The sequence below is a fragment of the Colias eurytheme genome, chromosome 1 (assembly GCF_061535395.1).
Source record: "Colias eurytheme isolate Ceu_HAF_F1 chromosome 1, ilColEury1 Martin Lab GWU primary, whole genome shotgun sequence".
Lineage (NCBI taxonomy): Eukaryota > Metazoa > Arthropoda > Insecta > Lepidoptera > Pieridae > Colias > Colias eurytheme.
The window spans coordinates 2293704-2313198 of NC_142980.1; the positions used below are offsets into that span (position 1 = coordinate 2293704).

A 19495-nucleotide genomic window follows, 5' to 3' on the forward strand; every position below is an offset into this window, starting at 1 on the left:
TTTTTTCGCCAACCATGTATTTTCCTAAAATCTGGGGTGATTAGAATAAAATTATATGCCAGGTTTACATTATTCCTGTCCAGTACTGGATTGCATATGTACTGGAAAAATGTAAACCCGCGACCGCGGCCGGAATGAACTAAATCCAGTAAGCATTCCAGTCCAGTTACTGGATTCGCGGTCTACTTTTTAGTCCAGTGCGATCAATCTAGTGCAAGTGGAATAATAATAATATAGACGGCCAATCCAATGCCATTCCAGTGCTGACGAAGTACACACGTGAATGGTTTTAGCATAACTTCTAAGCAGCAAAAGAGATAACATTTTCAAAACTGATCTCTTCTTCAATCATTGTCACTCAGTAGTGTTCGGCTTCTAAATAACTGGAATATTGTAGACGTTACAGATCCAGTCAGCACTGGACTGGAATCTCGCTAGATCACTGGACTGAAATAATGTAAACCGGAAAATACTGGTAATATTAATAATTTAGGGACCGACCGAACTGCGCGCATCTAAGTCCCTGAGACTTCATTCGTGGCGAGTTCTCTACTATAAAATACTTGGTAGAATTCCTGGATGAATGGACCTGAGGAATGGACTATCTAACACCGAAAGTATTTTTTAAATCGGACCAGTAGTTCCTGAGATTAGCGCCTTCAATCAAACTCAAACAAAACAAGCTTTATAATAAGTATAGATTTGGTAATGCGATCACATTTTTTGGCAATCGTAGTGGTTTACCCAGGCAAAAATATTAATTATACCTACATTAATTTGCTCGCAAAAAATTTGGTGATCATTTACATTTATTTTTTTGGTCCCTCGAATACAATTTGAACTACAGTCGTGAATAAAACAGCTGGAACCTAAGCTAAGGTGTTAAGTATATATTTTTGATAAAAGAGCTTAGGGCTTAGGTGTGGACGTGGTGTGGACCTGTGGTGTGGTGTGTGTATCAAATGTGGTATCAAAGTATTTTTTGGTAAAATCACAGGGAAAAATATGTAGTAAAATAATATTATGGTCTATACGTGGTCTATTCTAAGTTACGGTTGATCTGTGAATTTTGATATATTTTATGTTCTACTTAATCCTCTCTGCTCTATGGTTCACTAGGTTGTCATTCGGTCGTTCGTGCGGCAGCGTGCTTTAATTTGAAAACTATAAATTAGACCGATTTAACAATTGTTTCTAAGAGTTGTATGGATTAAGATACGTGTAAAATAAAATGTCGTGGTTATTTGGATATTCCAGACCGTCTCAGCCTCCACCTGAAGGACCCCCTCCTGATGGAGAGGCTGCGGTAGCTCCTCCAAATCTAACAAAAGCTGAGAAGAAAACCATGGAAGCCTATAGATTTGATTCTAGCGCCCTAGAAAGGGCTGCTCAAGCCGCTCGAGAGCTGGAACGGTCGAGTAAGTGCAGACATTACTTATCAGGCACATTTCAAAGTATTGCATAATGCGACCGCCTAACCTATCTTTCACATTTTAACTTTGATGGAATTAATAAATAAAACAAACGCTAATATAAAAATACTTTTTCGAGAAAGTCATTTTATGCATTCTACAAATTAAGTAGACTGTCTGAAAATGTATGATATTGAATATGAATTACTTATAAGAATACAAGTACTTACTTATTAAAACTTGAGTACTTTAATTAGGTCGGGTCACAAAAGTTGTTCTGAATGTTCCCCTTTTGTTATCACTTATCATAGGTACCTTATTTTAAATGCATCTACCAATACATGACAACATGCAACCAAGCAGACAATATTTCTGATAACTCATTTATCATTAGTGAATCATGTTCATTAGAAAAAAACAAAGAAAGAAATAATTTATTTGTGCACCAACTTAAAACTAAAAAGTACAAAAATGAGGTTAAAATAAAAATAAAAAATAAAAAAATCATTAATTTTTCTATGAATATAATATATTCAGGCATTGTAATACATATTAATAAAAAATGTTGATCATTCTTCACTTGTATTCATTACCTATAAATACAAAAAATATTGTAGTCTTAAAACTACCATGGATAGGCATGTCTGGTGCAATCCACTGTAGATAATGTTGTGAAAAAAATTGGTTGTTTGTAAAGTAGGTTTACAATCGAGATGTTTACGTGATAACGTCTTATTGGTGGCAGCGCTCGAGATGAGACGGGAGATCGGTCCGTCTCTCTCTCGTTATACCTGCGATCGCGCTCGTGAGGTTTTGGTGTGACACAAGTTTCTGAATATGTCACCCAACTAAAACGATTTTAAAAACGTTATCACGTCAAAAATTAATGAAATGCTTATATAGCTGCTACTATGGCAACGCTCAGCTCTGTTGCCTATGCTCTTAGGAGGATTAGTTATCTTATAGATCCAGATACTACATGATGTGTACTTACCACTGTTACTTCCATAGTAGTAAGTCGTCTTATACAGGGTGTAATTGTTAAGTGTGCACAGGCGATTATTCCGTAATCATTGCACATATCAAAAAACTTTAAACTGATATTGAAAGCCCTTTACCTAATGAGTAAAATTACAATAATAACTTTTAAAAAATAAAACGGGAAATATCCAAAAAAATTACATTAAACACTCCCATCCCCTACACACATTTCATCCAAGTTATGAGTGTTATTTAACAAGATGTTACCATCAACAAAAGTAACTACAGAGGGAACATAAAAGAGTGTCCAGGAATAATCACATTTATAATTTTATTCAGAACATTCCAAGGAAGCACTTGAACTAAGCAAGCTGCAAGAAGCCACTCGGCAGCAAGAACAAATGGCCAAGATAAAGGAATATGAGGCTGCCATAGAACAAGCCAAGGTGGAGCAGAGGAGGATTGACCATGAGGAGAGAAGAAAGACATTGCAAGTAAGTTTTTCAAATTTATGTGTATCTTCTTTCATCTTTATTGTATTTCTATCTTTCTTTCTTCTTTCTTTCTTTCTTTTCTTTCTATATAAAATCTTATATGCTTATTGATCCATTGAGTTTTTTATTTGTTAGTGAAAATTTTATTAAGATTTTCTTTCATAAATAATTCCTGTTAATAAATGTGACATCAAAAGAAGAATGATGAAGTTGGTTTAGCTCATCACCCGTAATACCATGACCAGGGAAACATGGATTTATTTTTATATTTGGATATATCTAATACCGGTTTTATTATTTATATTATAGGAAGAAACAAAACAGCATCAAATTCGCGCCCAGTACCAAGATCAGCTGTCAAAGAAGCGTTATGAGGAACAATTGGTACAGCAGCAGAGATCTCAAGAAGAAATATTAAGGAAGTGAGTTATCACAAGTATTCCACTATAATGTTATCCCAAATAAAAATCCCTTATCTCCACCTTCTGAGTATCTGTATCTACAAAATTCATAGCATAATATATTCCCATATTCCCTTTCTTTTGCAAATGGTTTTTTTCTGCTATACATTTTTTTGTATTTTTCATTTATTTTCCACAAATTTTTCATTGGTCAATAAGGAAGTCTAAATAAATACATAAAAAATGTTGTGTGGTTTTATGAAACCACGGTAAAAGTGAAACTGTTCGAACGGTTCCGAACACTGCTTTGTGTAGCGCATGTCGCGTGACGGTCGGCTGCCGAGTAGGTATACCTACTCGGCAGCCGCGATACACGCGACATGCGCTACACAGACCAAAAAGTTTGAGACGATGTAATAAAAGTTTCACTTTAAAAATATGACAAAATAACATGTGCGTTTTTTTTAATTACTTGAAAACTCGTATATTAATGCTTAACTATCCAGTTTTTTAAATTATGTGTTATTAAGTCTGTGCCTACCAATATAATGTTTAGATATGTCAGCAATATTTGTGTAACCATATTAGGATGCGAAACCGATCTGCGAATCTTAACATGGCATACAGCAGCCAGTCGCTAACCAACCAACCAAATGTAATTACATCTCAAAATAATCAATGTAATCATCTACACATAAAAATATATATTCTTTTAATTGCCTTTTCTTTCTGCAACAACCAGCAACGAAATAGGCAAATTGGTGACCCCAACGTGATAGGCAAAAGTCTGTTTTCAATATTGTTTTGTTTGTGGCCAGACAAGAAGAGAGTGTAGCGAAACAAGAGGCCCTCCGCCGCGCGACCATAGAGCACGAAATGGAGTTGCGTGAAAAGAACAAACTCAAGGCTATAGAGGCAGAGGCCAGGGCGAGGGCTAAGGCCGACAGAGAGAACAGAGACATCAACCTGGAGCAGATCAGACTGAAGGCCACGGAGAACAGGACTACCATTTTGGAGAGCATACAGTATGTATTTGGTTTCATTTAGTGATTTTTATTCATATTTGCATTCCTCTTTATTTCAAATGAAATTAGCACTAATACTGGATTATGTATGAATAATATCAAGTGTCACACTTACACTTACACAACTTAGTTACAAATTATCTTTCCGCCCGCGGCTTCGCCCGCTTTGTCTAAAACATAATAAACTCTTAAATCACTCTTATCTATTAAAAAAAACCGCATCAAAATCCGTTGCGTAGTTTTAAAGATTTAAGCATACATAGGGACAGAGAAAGCGACTTTGTATTTATTTGTGTTATTAGTAATTAAATTATATTATTTGTAATGGTTTTGTATTCTTTTTCTTTTTAAAATTTATCTACTTTTTATTTCATTTGGAAACCCACATAATTCAATTAATTGTGCCGCCCGCCTTTTATCTATGTAGTAGCTGTTCCCCGCGGTTTCACCCGCATTGCTCCGCTCCTGTTGGTCTTAGCGTGATGATATATAGCCTATAGCCTTCCTCGATAAAGCTATCTGACACCGAAATCATTTTTCAAATCGGACCAGTAGTTCCCAAGATTATAGCGAGTTCAAACAAACAAACTCTTCAGCTTTATAACATTAGTATAGATTTACAAAAACCGCATCAAAATCCTTTGCATAGTTTTATAGATTCAAGCATACATAGGGCACACACTTATTGTGACTTATAGTGTTACTTATAAACACTTAAAACACGCAGAACGGCTGGGAGCGTAATAGGCGCGGGGGTGAATGCTCTACTAACTGACTGGGACAAGACTCTGGCCGCGGCCGGGGGACTGTCCCTACTGGCGCTGGGGGTGTACGCCGCTAAGGGGGCTACTTCGGTCACCGCTAGGTTCATTGAGGCTAGGATTGGTGAGTGTAAACATGATTAACATACCAGCCCCCCTAGACAAGTGGCTTTCTATTAGCGTAAAGTTCAATAGAATAGATTATGAATGTGTGAGATTGACGTAATCAATCGTCGTCGTAATCAAACGTCAATCTCATACATTCATAATCTATTACATATATTGAACTTTACGCTAATAGAAAGCCACTTGTCTAGGGGGGCAGTATAGGTCGCGTCATGTAAAAAGAACGCTGACGGTTAAGCTGCGCATTGGCGATTTATTGGTCTATTTGGTGTTATGGTATAAGAAAAACAAATATGTAGTTGCGAGGCCACGACTCGAGAGCCTACTTCAAAAATAAAATAAGCAGCAAATAACTTTCGTGCTAAACTCGATACATGCCAAAACACACCACATCACTTTCATCCAGCGTTCTTTTTACATGATTCGCGTTATAACTGTGAGTTGAAAACATTTGATGTAATTTTGAAATATGTATTTAGTGATATTTAACTATAGTCGAGCCAATCTAATAGGCAACATTTGACGTCTATCAATTTTATCTTCCAAGAGAGGTAACCTGCTTAAAAACATCGATTAAAGTGAATTAATCGATACGGATTTTAAACATTTGTAAATCGAATTTATTAATTTATGATGATTTTTGTTCACAAGTAATCAATGCATTCGATTCTAGATGTCAGATCTCGATTTTTAGAGTAACATCTCTGGTATTTAAAAAGAAAAAAAGTTTATTGACACAAAATTGTAGCGACGTCTGTTCTTCAATTCAGAAATTGTTTATTATGTTTAGAATGGTTCATCAGTAAAATGAAATCTTAAAATTACTTGTCTCGGTCATTATTATTATAAATATGTAATTGTTATTGAAAAAAGTTAAGCAAATGTGCAGATCTAACAGAAAGAAATATCATGTTATTCTATGTTGTCGTTACTAGGTTACGTTGTTGAATTTTGTTGAACTGTCAAATGTTGCCTATTAAAATGGCTCTACTATAAGTTCAAGTGAGAATTTGACGGACCGATGTTCAAACAACATTAAGAATAAATTCTTCCCCTTCCTAACTAACAGATGTCAGATTGTCGATCGTCAGATGATTCTTACTTATTTGAAAGCCTTTCAGATAATTTGGTTCAATTCTAACCATTTGAAGGTTAAGTTTAACAAAAAATAATTTTAAAGTGTAGCATTATATCTGTGATCTAAAGGTTGAATTATCGAATGTAATAATCGATATAGGTAAGCCAACACTCGTGAACGAGACATCCCGGTTCTCGCTGCTAGAAGCGGCGAAGCACCCGATACTGAGCGCTTCCAAAGCTGTCGCGCGTTTTCGGAAACCAGCCGACGCACTATCCGGAGTCGTACTCGCACCGAACCTGGAACGAAGACTGAGAGATATCGCCATAGCAACAAAGAATACGCGCCTAAATCGCGGCTTTTATAGGAATCTGCTGATGTATGGACCGCCTGGGACGGGCAAAACGCTGTTCTCGAAGGTTCGTTTTTACACGCTTTATATTAGCTTCACCTGTATGTTTGTAACCTACTTCTTTGGCCGCGATTTTGACTTTAAACGGCCAGATTTCGTTCAAACTTTAAAGATTTATTGAGGACCGATGACAATACACTAATTTGATAAAATTTTCTATTTTTTAGTTCGGTTTTCTATAAGCGTGTTTTTTAGTTTTTTTTTTAACTATTATTATTTATTAATTCGATCTCTTATATTCTCTCTCTGCGTCTTATATTATCTCGGTGCATCTCAGAAGTTTAAAAAAGGAAAAAATCAAGAGTCACACATTTGCGTCATATATTTTAATCAAACAGAACTTAAACAAATCATCAAATGTTATTTTTATTTCTTATTCCTTTGTGACGTGCTCAGCGTGTCTGGCTTCAGTGTACTCGATAACTATTTGACACAAAATATCAATCATTGGAGATGATGATGTGATAATTGGAGTGGTGGTATGACTTGTAGTATCAAGTATGTAGTTAATATTATCAAATTGTATATCATTTTTGTTACTTTTTGTATATAAGATTATTATGTAAAAATAACCACCTAATATTTTGTTTATAATTCAAAACCGTTTACGTGCAAATGTAATGAATTCAAATATTGAATGTACCAAACAATAATTATGTATTCCTTATGTGATTTTGTCTCGTGAGAATGTGTATACAATATAAAATGAATATATTTTAGAAATTGGCGAAACATTCGGGCATGGAGTACGCTATAATGACGGGCGGTGACGTTGCTCCGATGGGCAAAGATGCAGTCGCGGCAATTCACAAAGTATTCGACTGGGCCAACACAAGCAGAAAAGGTATTGTTAAATTTATAATTCATCACTAAGCTATTAGGTCATATTTAGCATTGTAAATATAAAAGTAACTAGCGGTCCGCCGCGGCTTCGCCCGTGGTACATATTTCGCAATAAAAGGTAGCCTATGTTCTTTCTCAGAGTTCTAAAGATTATCTGTGCCAAATTTCATCAAAATCGGTCCAGTAGTTTATGCGTGAAAACCATACATACATACATACATACAAACCTATCCTCTTTATAATATTAGTATAGATTACGTTGTTACAATAGTTGCTGTTTTATATGTTCAAACTGATAACTCTATACTAATGAAATTAAACAAAAAGTAAGGGATGCGATTGGATTATTAAGTATGGAACTAATCCTATTAGACAAAAAAATTAGACACAGTTTTCAGCATATTTCTTACTATGTAAACCTATAAAGAAATTATAATGAAATGCAAAAATGTTTTTGTTTTTCTATGACGATCCAACGGAGCAACCTTATTTTATTTTATTCATAAAAGGTACCTTACAGCTGTTGATAAGATAAATTATACTAATCTACACTAATATTATAAAGAGGAAAACTTTGTTCGTTTGTTTGATTGTAATGAATAGGCTCATAAACTACTGGACCAATTTTAAAAATTCTTTCACCATTCGAAAGCTACATTATCCACGAGTGATATAGGATAGGTTTTATCCCGGAAATTCCACGGGAAAGGGAACTATGCGGGAGCCGCCGGCGGAAAGCTAGTTACATATAAAAACGCCAATTACAAGGCACACCGATAATAGTAAAATTGTGTGACAAAAAACGGCAAACTACAAAGGTACAATAATTATTTTCTTTTATTTTAACAAAAAATCTTATGATAATCCATACTCCATACTATATATATAATATTATAAATGCGAAAGTAACTCTGTCTGTCTGTCTGTCTGTCTTACTCAATCACGCCTGAACTACTGAACCAATTTGCATGAAATTTGGTATAGATATATTTTGATACCCGAGAAAGGACATAGGATAGGTTTTATCCCGGAAATCCTACGGGAACAGGTTTTTCTCTGAAAACGCGGGCGAAGCTGCGAGCGGAAAGCTAGTATATATATATATTAAAATCTTATCTTATGTTAATATTTTCGTGTAAGTACGTAGAAGTTGTAGTAGACACATATGTATTACTTTATACAGGTGTGCTTTTATTCATTGACGAGGCGGACGCGTTCCTCCGCAAGCGTTCCTCAGAGCACATAAGCGAAGACCTCCGTGCGGCTCTCAACGCGTTCCTCTACAGAACATCAGACCAGAGCACCAGGATCATGCTGGTGTTGGCCTCTAACACCCCGCAGCAATTCGACTCGGCTATCAATGATAGGCTCGATAAGATGATCGAGTTTGGTCTGCCCGGATTGGAGGAAAGAGAACGCTTGATTAGGCTCTACTTTGACAAGTTCGTGCTGATCCCCGCGTCGGAGGGGAAGAGGTGAGGATATAGTTGATTATTTTTGAAGTGAAACTTCTTTATCGGGGTTAGACAAAAATTTAGTGTAACATTTTTGCGTTACGCCGTACGCGTGACATTTTTGCGTTACGCCATACTCGTGACATTTTTAAGGTCATAAAGAAGTTTCACTTCTTACGTGTGTACTAGAGTTCTTTACCATGTCTCCACATACTCATAAGGATCACATGTGTTTTTCTGAATTGAATGCTTTAAAGGTTTGAATGTTTATTTAGTGTTGTAACGCGCTGTACCTAACGTTCAAGCGTAACCCGGGGTGGGCCCCTTCTCCTTCCCCCCCGCCTCAGCACCGCGCACCCCGCTCGCCGCAACAGCCGGCGCGGGCCGCAACAGTTATCGATAGTTATTCCTAATGGACGCCGATAATTGTACATTTCGATAATTTGTAAAAAAATGTCATAATATGTATTATGTCCTTACGCCGTTATTCGAGGCCTTTAAACAATAATGAGAGAGACATCTTTGATTTCCGGCCGACATTACGTAGTTGTAGTTCCAATTATCTCCACAGAGGGCCTCGTTGTCGCGCTTCCGTGTTTACCAGAGTGACGTTTGTACAGCTAAGCTTATAAATAACGGTTATCGCAGTAATTAGCTCATTGGCGTCTTAATTTTCGTACCGACAGTATATCTTGGGATAACGCTGTTAGCGTTCGTTTATTATCCTTTGGAATAAAAGTTGTAGTTTGCTATTATATTATATTACGTTTTGAAATTAAAATTTTAAATATTAAAATTAGTAACAGTTTTAAATTTAAATAGAAGTTGTCGTGTAAAGTGTATTTAAAATGAGTGACGGAGGTAGTGAGAAGATGCCAAATGGTAATTTGGTATCCAGCGATTGTTCGTCGTCGTTATCGTCGGATGAAGAGGAGGTCGTACGTTCACCTAAAAAGACGGTTAAAAGAAAACGAAAAAGCAGCAAACCTAGTAAGAACAAGAAAACACGTAAGGAAAATGAAAGTTTGTCATTACTTTCAAATCAGGTCAGTGAAATACAGCATTTTCTTGCGAATTTCTCCTCTAGTTTTGGCTACTACCCGCCGGGGTATAGTTATTGTTCGGATGGAATTAATTTAGATAATTGTGATCATGTAAGCGAACCGGCTGTCGAGCCGAGCGTTTCTTTTAACTTCGATTTGACTACAAATTTAAAAGAGCCAACCATAGCAAATACTTCAACTGAACATTTGCAATTATTAAATTCTCTTCAACATTTTAATTCGGAGAATTGGACAAACGTACGTTATGCCGATATTCAAAAATTGTATAACGCTCGTCCGGGATTTGTTGATCTTGAAGTAAACGATGAAATTAAACAATTCGAAAAATCTAATAATTTAATTGCAACTGAAAAGTCGTTAAGTGCTATTACTCATGCGTTAATTATGCAAAGCGATGCGTTAAAAAAGGGCGTATCGGAATTGTTACAATGGACTAATGACAGTGAGGAAATAAACAAAGAATCCTTGCTTTCTAAAATTAAAGAGACATTTTCGGGCAGTTTTCAAAAAATTTCTCTTGATTGCTTACAATTAGTATGCGGTCGACGAGCGGATATTGTTGAACAAAGAAGGGATTTTTTCTTAAATTTGGTAAAAGATAAGTTTTTGAGGGTTAGTTTAAAAAAGATTCCGCCTTCTTGTGAATATATTTTTGAAAAGGAAGCATTTTCTGAATTTTTAAAAATAAATGGCGGTATTAATAAAATTTTTTCGCAAAATAAATCCTCCTTTTCTGCGCAAGAAAAGAGAGTTATTTCTGGGTCCCAGGCTGCGCAACCTGGACCTAGTACGTTTATTCAAAACCAAACCGGTCGCTCCTTTGCACCGTTTGCGTTAAATTATAATAATAATAGTTTTAGACATTATGCACCTCCCAAAGGAGTGCGTCCTAATTATGACTTTAATGAGCGTTTATTTCGACCTCAATTTAGATCACAATTTAAGCAAATGCGTTTTAACCGACCGCAATCGAACAGTACTAGTGCCTCGCGTCCAAGAGGCAAAGGTGATAAAAGATTTTGACTATTTACAGACGTTTCGGGGGGGCAGGTTAACGGAGTTTGTGAGTATTTGGAAAGAGAGGGGTGCTCCAGAAGCACTTCTAAAAATAATAACAGGTTACAAAATTCCTTTTCAAGCGAAACCGCCCTTGGTCATGCCGCGCCATACCAAAGTCCACTATCAAACTGTTCCATCTGTCGAGATGGATTTGGCAATAAACAATATGCTAACCGAAAATATTTTACAGCATGCCCCCGAAACGCCCAGTTTTTTATCTACCCTCTTTCTAACACCAAAAAGCGACGGTTCAATGCGTCCAATTTTCAATTTAAAAAGACTGAATCAATATCTCAAAGTAACGAAATTCCGACTAATTTCGGTACATCGAGTTCCAGATTTTCTACAGCCGCACGATTTCATGGTAAAAATCGATCTCACCCAAGCGTACTGTCACGTGCCCGTGGCCGTGAGTCATCGCTGCTTTCTGAGGTTGATGTACAAGGGCCAGATGTTACAGATGACTTGTTTACCATTTGGGCTCGCAACAGCACCCAAGGTTTTTGCGTCCCTGACGAACTGGACAGCGGAATTTCTGCGCGAAAAAGGTATTCGAATCATTGTTTTCCTCGACGATTTTTTAATTGTATGCCAGGACAGAGCCAAGCTCGTCAACCAAGTGGAGTTCGTGCTAAAAAGTCTAGAGGAGCTGGGCTGGAAGGTAAACACCAACAAATCGATACTCTCACCTCAGACCTCTTTAGAATACCTGGGTATAGTATGGGACACGTGGCAGAACAGGAAGTGTTTACCACAAAACAAAATCCGGAAAATAAAGGTAAATATTTCACATCTATTGGAGAGTCAAGTCATAACTTTGAAAGAGGCTCAGAGTACTGTAGGCTTTCTAAACTTTGCCCGTCTCGTTATACCCCAGGGCCGGCTCAATTTCCGTTGTCATTTAACACTTTCAAACAGACTGCTGAAACACCAAGGCCGAACGTCGTTTCATCTGCCGCAACAGGTGGTCAAGGAGCTCAAGTGGTGGTTGGTAAATTGCGAGAAGTTCTCTCGAATTCATCCTCCCTCAACCACACATTTCTTAACAACGGACGCGGCGGATTCGGGTTGGGGGGCCGAGCTAAATGGTATTCATATGAAGGGAGAATGGGTGGGCGCAGAAAGCTTACTTCATTCGAACCAAAAGGAAATGCTCACTGTTGTCAAATGTTTAAGGGAAGTGGGTCCTTCTCTGATTCATTCGTCAGTTCTTCTACAGTGCGACAACAAAGCCGTTGTAGCCTACTTGAAAAACGAAGGGGGTTGTCGGTCGGCGGAACTGATGAAACTAACTTACGAAGTTTACCATCTGTTAGACATTTTCGACATACATTTGATTCCTCACCACATTCCAGGCAGTTACAATATGGAAGCAGATCGCCTATCGCGGAACATGTCCCCCGCGGAATGGCATTTACTACCATCAACGACAGATCTAGTGTTTGCGAAATGGGGAGTGCCAGATGTAGATCTTTTCGCTTCAACACGAGCTCATGTGGTACCCAAATATGTGAGTCTAGACCAACGGGATCGACAAGCATGGAAACACAACGCGTTTGCTTGGGAGTGGACCTTCAGGTTAGCGTGGGTATTTCCTCCTCCGAGTGTCCTGCCCCGAGTTTTGATGCATCTCAATCGAGCGAAAGGTATGTACCTAATAGTAGCACCGAGGTGGCCGCGGGCATTTTGGAGAGCAGATCTGAAGTCGCGAGCGATAGCACCACCCTTCACCGTCCGCCACCTGGAGACCAAACTAATAGATCTGACCACGGGTCTCCCTCCACCAAAGGTAAAGAATATGGTTCTCGAAATTTGGAAATGTGGGGGTGGTCGCAAGCGTTAGAAACATGGTCAAGCCAGCAAAAATCGCTGTTGCGGTCAGGATGGCGAGGCTCTACTCTTAAAACGTATAAACCTGCTTGGGAACGGTGGATTAATTGGTGTTTAAAACACAATGTCGACATTAAGAATCCAACAGGATCTGATTTAGCCAAATATTTAGCTGATTTACATTTAGTCGAAAAACTTGCATATAGGACAATTTTAGTTCATAAATCAGTCGTGTCCACTTTATGTAAAACGGAGGACAATTCTAAGTTAAGTTCGAATATTTTAGTAAAACAGATTTTAAAAGCTATAGCAAATACTAGCCCAAAATTGCGCGCGGGTAACATTTGGGATACCTCCATTTTGATATCGTGGTTAACTAATCATAATGTGCAGAATAGTAGTAACTTGTGGGAAATTTCACGCCGTTGTGCCATTATATTATTATTGTGTTCAGGTCGTAGAATACATGATTTGACACTTTTGAGTGTTGCAGAAGGCTTTTATGTAGATAGTACCATAGAAAATTCTATAGTTTTTTGGCCCAAACATGGATCTAAGACTGACTCGGATTCATATGTTCAATCGGGTTGGAAATTATTGTCAAACGCAAGTAACTGTAATATCGACCCCGTATTTTGGATTAGAAAGTTATTAGATCTGGGCATGGATAGGCGTAACTCGGCTAACGTAGATAATTTATTTGTAACCGTTTGTGGCAAGGCGAAAGCCGCTTCTAGAACTGTAATAGCTGGTTGGGTGAAATCTGCTTTGAGAGAGGCGGGTGTTGAAGCTGCTCCTGGTAGCGTTCGATCAGCTGTTGCCTCTAGGAGCTGGTTAGACAATGAATCTATAGATAAAATTCTTGCAAGGGGAAATTGGAGGTCACAAAATACCTTCAAAAAATATTATAGAAAAGAAGTGAGACCGGTTAATAATCAGAATAATTCTTTATGTGCTCTGTTTGAGCCCTTATCACAATAGTAAATTGAAATGATTATATTAATATATTTTTTGTAAATAATCACATTGGCGTCTTGTTTACCAGGCGAAACCAAACAATGTCTCATTATTGTTTAAAGGCCTCGAATAACGGCGTAAGGACATAATAGTTGAGTTTTACTTACCATTAAAACTCGTATTATGTCCAGGAGCCTTATTCGAGGCCTTACATTAAGTCCTGCCTGGTAGTTTGATTAAATAATTAATAAAATTAAATTATTAAAAATAATGAGACTCAATGAGCTAATTACTGCGATAACCGTTATTTATAAGCTTAGCTGTACAAACGTCACTCTGGTAAACACGGAAGCGCGACAACGAGGCCCTCTGTGGAGATAATTGGAACTACAACTACGTAATGTCGGCCGGAAATCAAAGATGTCTCTCTCATTATTGTTTAAAGGCCTCGAATAAGGCTCCTGGACATAATACGAGTTTTAATGGTAAGTAAAACTCAACTATTTGTTAGTTTATAATCTAATGACATGTGTTAAAGTCAATAAAGAACTTGAAACCAAATGTTATAATGTGTGTTTGTTTGCAATCCGCGCAGGCGGCTGAGCGTGGAGCAGTTCGACTACAGCGCGCTGTGCTCGACGCTGGCGGCGCGCACGGCGGGCATGTCGGGCCGCGCGCTGTCCAAGCTGGGCGTGGCGTGGCAGGCGGCGGCCTACGCGTCCGACGACGGACGGCTCACCGAGCGCATGTGCATCGCCATCTGCGACGACGCGGTGGCCGACCACCGCCAGAAGGTATACCATACCGTACCGCAATTCGCAACACAATGGAAGGCAGTATCGAGTCATGAGAAAAAAAATGTGTGCGTGTACTAGTGTAACACACGTAAGAAGTGAAACTTCTTTATGACCTTATTTTTCAAAAATTAATTTGAGTTGAGTTACGTCACGCAAAAATGTCACACGTAACGAAAAAATGTTACACTTTTTCCAACCCCGATAAAGAAGTTTCACTTCAAAAAGACGTATGGCACTCGGGGACTGCCGCGGCATGCTATGCCTTCAAGCCACGTTGCCCGTCGGAGTGGGGAGCGTAAGGTTTTTCGTTACGGAATTTCACGATTCGGTCCCCGCGCTCAAGGCCCACGATAGAAGTTATGCAATAGCTTAATAAGCTAAACTCGACATTTTTGAGAACAGCGGTCCAGATAGGTCTCTAAAGTTGCAGTAAAATAAGATTTTAAAGAAAAAAGGTAGTGGTGGCGATGTCCCTAGATCGATATTTTCGAGAACGAGACTCCCTGAGAAAACCTTGCAATTCATGCTCACAAGGCGGCAAACATGGGGTCGTCAGTAGTGAGGTATGTATATACATACACAACGCCACGCAGGTCACGGGTATGTTGCTCGCCACTTAAGTCCAGCGCAGTTAGTATGGACTCGTTCGTACCTTGTATGTATACATACATACTATACATAAGCATAGCTTGATAAACTTTCACATTTATTATATTAGCACCATAAGATTTTTATCTTACCATACGTACGCACTAAAATAAATTTTATTTGCGTAAGAGCGTATACGCACTATGCGGGTAGCCGCATTGCGGGTAGCCGTCCGGTTGACCGCAAGCACAATTATGTACGTAATATTCATTTCTATGCGCACTGCGAATTGCGATGCGGCTACCGCAGACCGCACAGTGCGCATAGAAATGAATATTACGTACATAATTGTGCTTGCGGTCAGCCGGACGGCTACCCGCAATGCGGCTACCCGCATAGTGCGTATACGCTCTAATGCATATACATGATGAATGTAATAATGTTGAACACTGCGTGTGTGTACTGATGACTAAAGCAATATGTTGATTTTAATATTTAATATCGCGAAAATTTCAGATGGAATGGCTATCCGCTGAGGAGAAATCTCGCAGCATGATGCCGTATCTATTAGACCTGCCGCCTCTAGATACAACCGATGAACCAAAAAAAGCCACAATCAAGGAGTTGCCAGACAAGAAGCTATCAAAGAAAGACGTCGACCAGGACAAGTGACCACAGATAAAAAATTCAACCATAGACTGTGATAGAACTTTCGACTTCACTGTTACCAGACCAAAAAAGTTTATCACGCTCACAGATAGTCATATGATAGTGTTGAGGACGTTGGCTGCCCGTGTTAACAAATAAGTTCCATAGGTTATAGATGGTGTTTAGCGCAATTGGTTCTATGTTATTGTTGTTTGGTTACACTTTTTTTCACCGGTCATATGTAAAACTACCTAATTAATATGTGGTGTGTTCGTATAAGACCAATGTCATAAAACGTAATGCAGCTAAATGCATGGTGATGATATTTGTTCCAAAATCACCGTTCATAAAACTGTTTAAATTTAAATTCTATATTGAATTTGAATATGCTCACATTCGTTTTATGACTACATTACTTGGCACTAATGGCAAATATTTTTTTCAGTACGCGTTAGTGCCAAGTTACTGAGGAATTGATGCCAATAAAAATGTCTCTATTATAGAATATTAAAACTACATTTATGTAACGTGTTATTCAAATCTATAGCAATAATTGTTGTACAAAGGCATTTAGAATGAACAGTGGGAATCACTGCCACTAAGTTTTTGATACATTTATAGAGCATTTCTCTTTACTGCATATAAACGCACATAGAAACTGTGAATATTATGCAACCGCTTTGGCTTTTAGACTGTAGCCTTAAGTACGAAGTTTATGTATTTGTTTATAAAATTTCACTATAACTGTGTGAGTGTATCGAATATGTAAGGAAAATATGTGCTTTTAATATTTATAAATATAAGGTATGATTCTTGAATGAATCTTGTGGATACCCATGGTCTTGGGTAATTATTGCCAATTATACATTTTACATGTGACTAGTAATCGTCCCGGGTTTTCGTTGTTCTGCCTTAGTCTTATCACTTGGGGATTTGAAAAAGATATTAAAAGTACAATATATATGTTATATTACATGTGTATAATGTTTTGTGTAAACCATCTCTACAACTAATGAAAAAAATATATTTATAGATTCATATAAATGTGAAAATAACTTAAATTACTGATGTAACGTATAAAGTGCAACTTATGTGAAGTATCCCTATGTTTCAGGCGGTTTGAAATTCGGTATTGTTGTGAATTGCAAAAGCATTATGCTATTTATACTATGTTATTTTAAATGAATTGTTAAGGTAGAAATTTAGATTTGGCGATCCGCTAGAATATAGTTGAGGGATTATTATATTTGGTGGTTTTATGAATCTTGCGCGAACTTCAGTGGTTAATTATCTTTACAATACTGCTAAAAATATTACATGTAATTCAATATACATGTAATATTTTTATATGTATAGGTTGAAAAATATGTATACATGTTAAGCAGTGATATAACATTCTTGTGTTTTTATATCAATACTAGCTGGTGCGTTGTGCGCGGGCTGCAAGCAGCCCGCGAGCCCCTTTTGCTCCTGAGTTGAAGCAATAGGGCAGTCATTTGAAAATGCATAAAAATCCCCCGTCAATTTGTTATTATTTGCCAACAGCGATTCCACAGTCAATCGGAAGTGCTTATAAATTCCCAATTCAAATATTTTCTATTTTGAAATGCTGTCGACCTTCGAGGGTGCGTGGTGGTGGTGCGCGAGCCTCTTTTGCCTCTGGGTTGAAGCAATAGGGCAGTCATTTGAAAATGCATTCGAATTTCCTGTCCATTTGTTACATCTGCTAACAGCGATTCTACAGTCAGTCGGTAATGCTTATAAATTCTCCATTCAAGTATTTTCCACTTCGGGAGGCTGCCCACCTTCGAGGGTGCGTGGTGCGCGGGCTGCAAGCAGCCCGCGAAGCATCCCAGGGCAGAAATCTTCAGTCAGTTGAAAATGCATAAAAATTCCCCGTCAATTTGTTAATATCTGCTAACAGCGATTCCACAGTCAATCGGAAGTGCTCATAAATTTCCCATTCAAATATCTTCTATTCCGGGGGGCTGTCTCCCTTCGAGGGTGCGTGGTGCGCGAGCTGCAAGCAGCTCGCGGCTCATCCCAGGGCAGAAATCTTCAGTCATTTGAAAATGCATTTGAATTTCCTGTCCATTTGTTACATCTGCTAACAGCGATTCTACAGTCAGTCGAAACTGTTTATAAATTACTTATTCAAATATTGGTTAAATTCTTGAAACGTGATCCCCGAATTTCATCATTTTGAGGTATCTAATCGATAGCGGGCAGTGACATTTCATTTTTCATAATAAACTGTTAAAGAGTTTACTTAACACGCTCGTCGCTTCGCTCCTCGCTACCTATTTGAATATTTACGCCGGCCGCTGACGTGACTTGCTCGCTTCGCTCGCTTGGCTAGTGCGTTAGTTCAAAAGTAACCTAACTCGCTCGTCGCTTCGCTCCTCGCTACTTCTTTGAATATTTACGCAGGCCGCTGACGTGACTTGCTCGCTTCGCTCGCTTGGCTAGTGCAGTAGTTCAAAAGTTAACCTAACTTGCTCGTCGCTTCGCTCCTCGTTACTTCTTTGAATATTTACGCAGGCCGCTGACGTGACTTGCTCGCTTCGCTCGCTTGGCTAGTGCAGTAGTTTAAAAGTTAACCTAACTCGCTCGTCGCTTCGCTCCTCGCTACTTCTTTGAATATTTACGCCGGCCGCTGACGTGACTTGCTCGCTTCGCTCGCTTGGCTAGTGCGGTAGTTCAAAAGTTAACCTAACTCGCTCGTCGCTTCGCTCCTCGCTACCTATTTGAATATTTACGCCAGCCGCTGCCGTGATTCGCTCGCTTCGCTCGCTTGGTTCGTGCGGTAGTTCAAAAGTTAATAAATATTTTCTACTCCGGGAGGCTGTCGACCTTCGAGGTTGCGCGGTGCGCGGGCAGCAAGCAGCCCGCGGCGCCGTCTTTTGCCGTTGCTATTCAATTACCCTTCCTACTATGGAAATTTCCATACAAAATTTTCGAAAAAAAAAATTTCGCTTTCTACCAAAAATTTTTATATGCCTGGAAGGGGACCAGGTTTTGAAGCATTTTTTACTTTGGCAACCCCGACCTACCTGCCACCGGTTCAGAGAGCCGTTGAATTTCGTGATGTATGGAAAATGGAAACCGAGGGTCGGAGAGAAATTCTGAGTATGCAGTTTTGTAAATCTGGCCGATTAGAGCACAGAAATCAATTTTCAGACCGATCGTAAAGTAACCGGCGCCACCATCTTGCTTTGAAAAATTGGCCATTTTTGAAAAAAAAATTGCGTCCAATTTGAAATTTCTCGATTGCCCTGGTAGCGCCCCATGTTTCTGATCATTTTTTAGTTCTACACCCCCCACCTATCTGGCGCCGTTTCGGAGAGCCGTCGAATTTCGCGTTGTATGAAACTCGGAGACCAGCGATGGAAACTCGATTATGAGTATGCCAACTTAATGTGCGGCTCGATTAAAGCCCCTGTGCCAAGTTTCAGCGCGATCGGACCAGCGATGGCCATTTTAGCATTTGTATGGCGGCGGCCATTTTTTCCGCCATTTTGAATTTTTTTCACTATCTGTGGTAATTGCTCGAGGTCTACTACAA

At 38.6% G+C, this 19495-nt stretch overlaps 1 protein-coding gene across 1 annotated transcript; it reads left to right on the plus strand.

Annotated features, from left to right (window-relative positions):
* Nucleotides 1–1116: 1116 nt before the first annotated feature.
* Nucleotides 1117–17119, plus strand: bor (ATPase family AAA domain containing bor). Its single transcript, XM_090120294.1, has 10 exons — nucleotides 1117–1418; nucleotides 2733–2887; nucleotides 3197–3309; nucleotides 4107–4313; nucleotides 5041–5198; nucleotides 6438–6697; nucleotides 7411–7534; nucleotides 8717–9008; nucleotides 14493–14691; nucleotides 15799–17119. The coding sequence occupies exons 1-10, from the start codon at nucleotides 1232–1234 to the stop codon at nucleotides 15952–15954; spliced, it is 1851 nt and encodes a 616-aa protein (XP_089976420.1). The 5' UTR covers nucleotides 1117–1231; the 3' UTR covers nucleotides 15955–17119.
* The last annotated feature ends 2376 nt before the right edge of the window (nucleotides 17120–19495 follow it).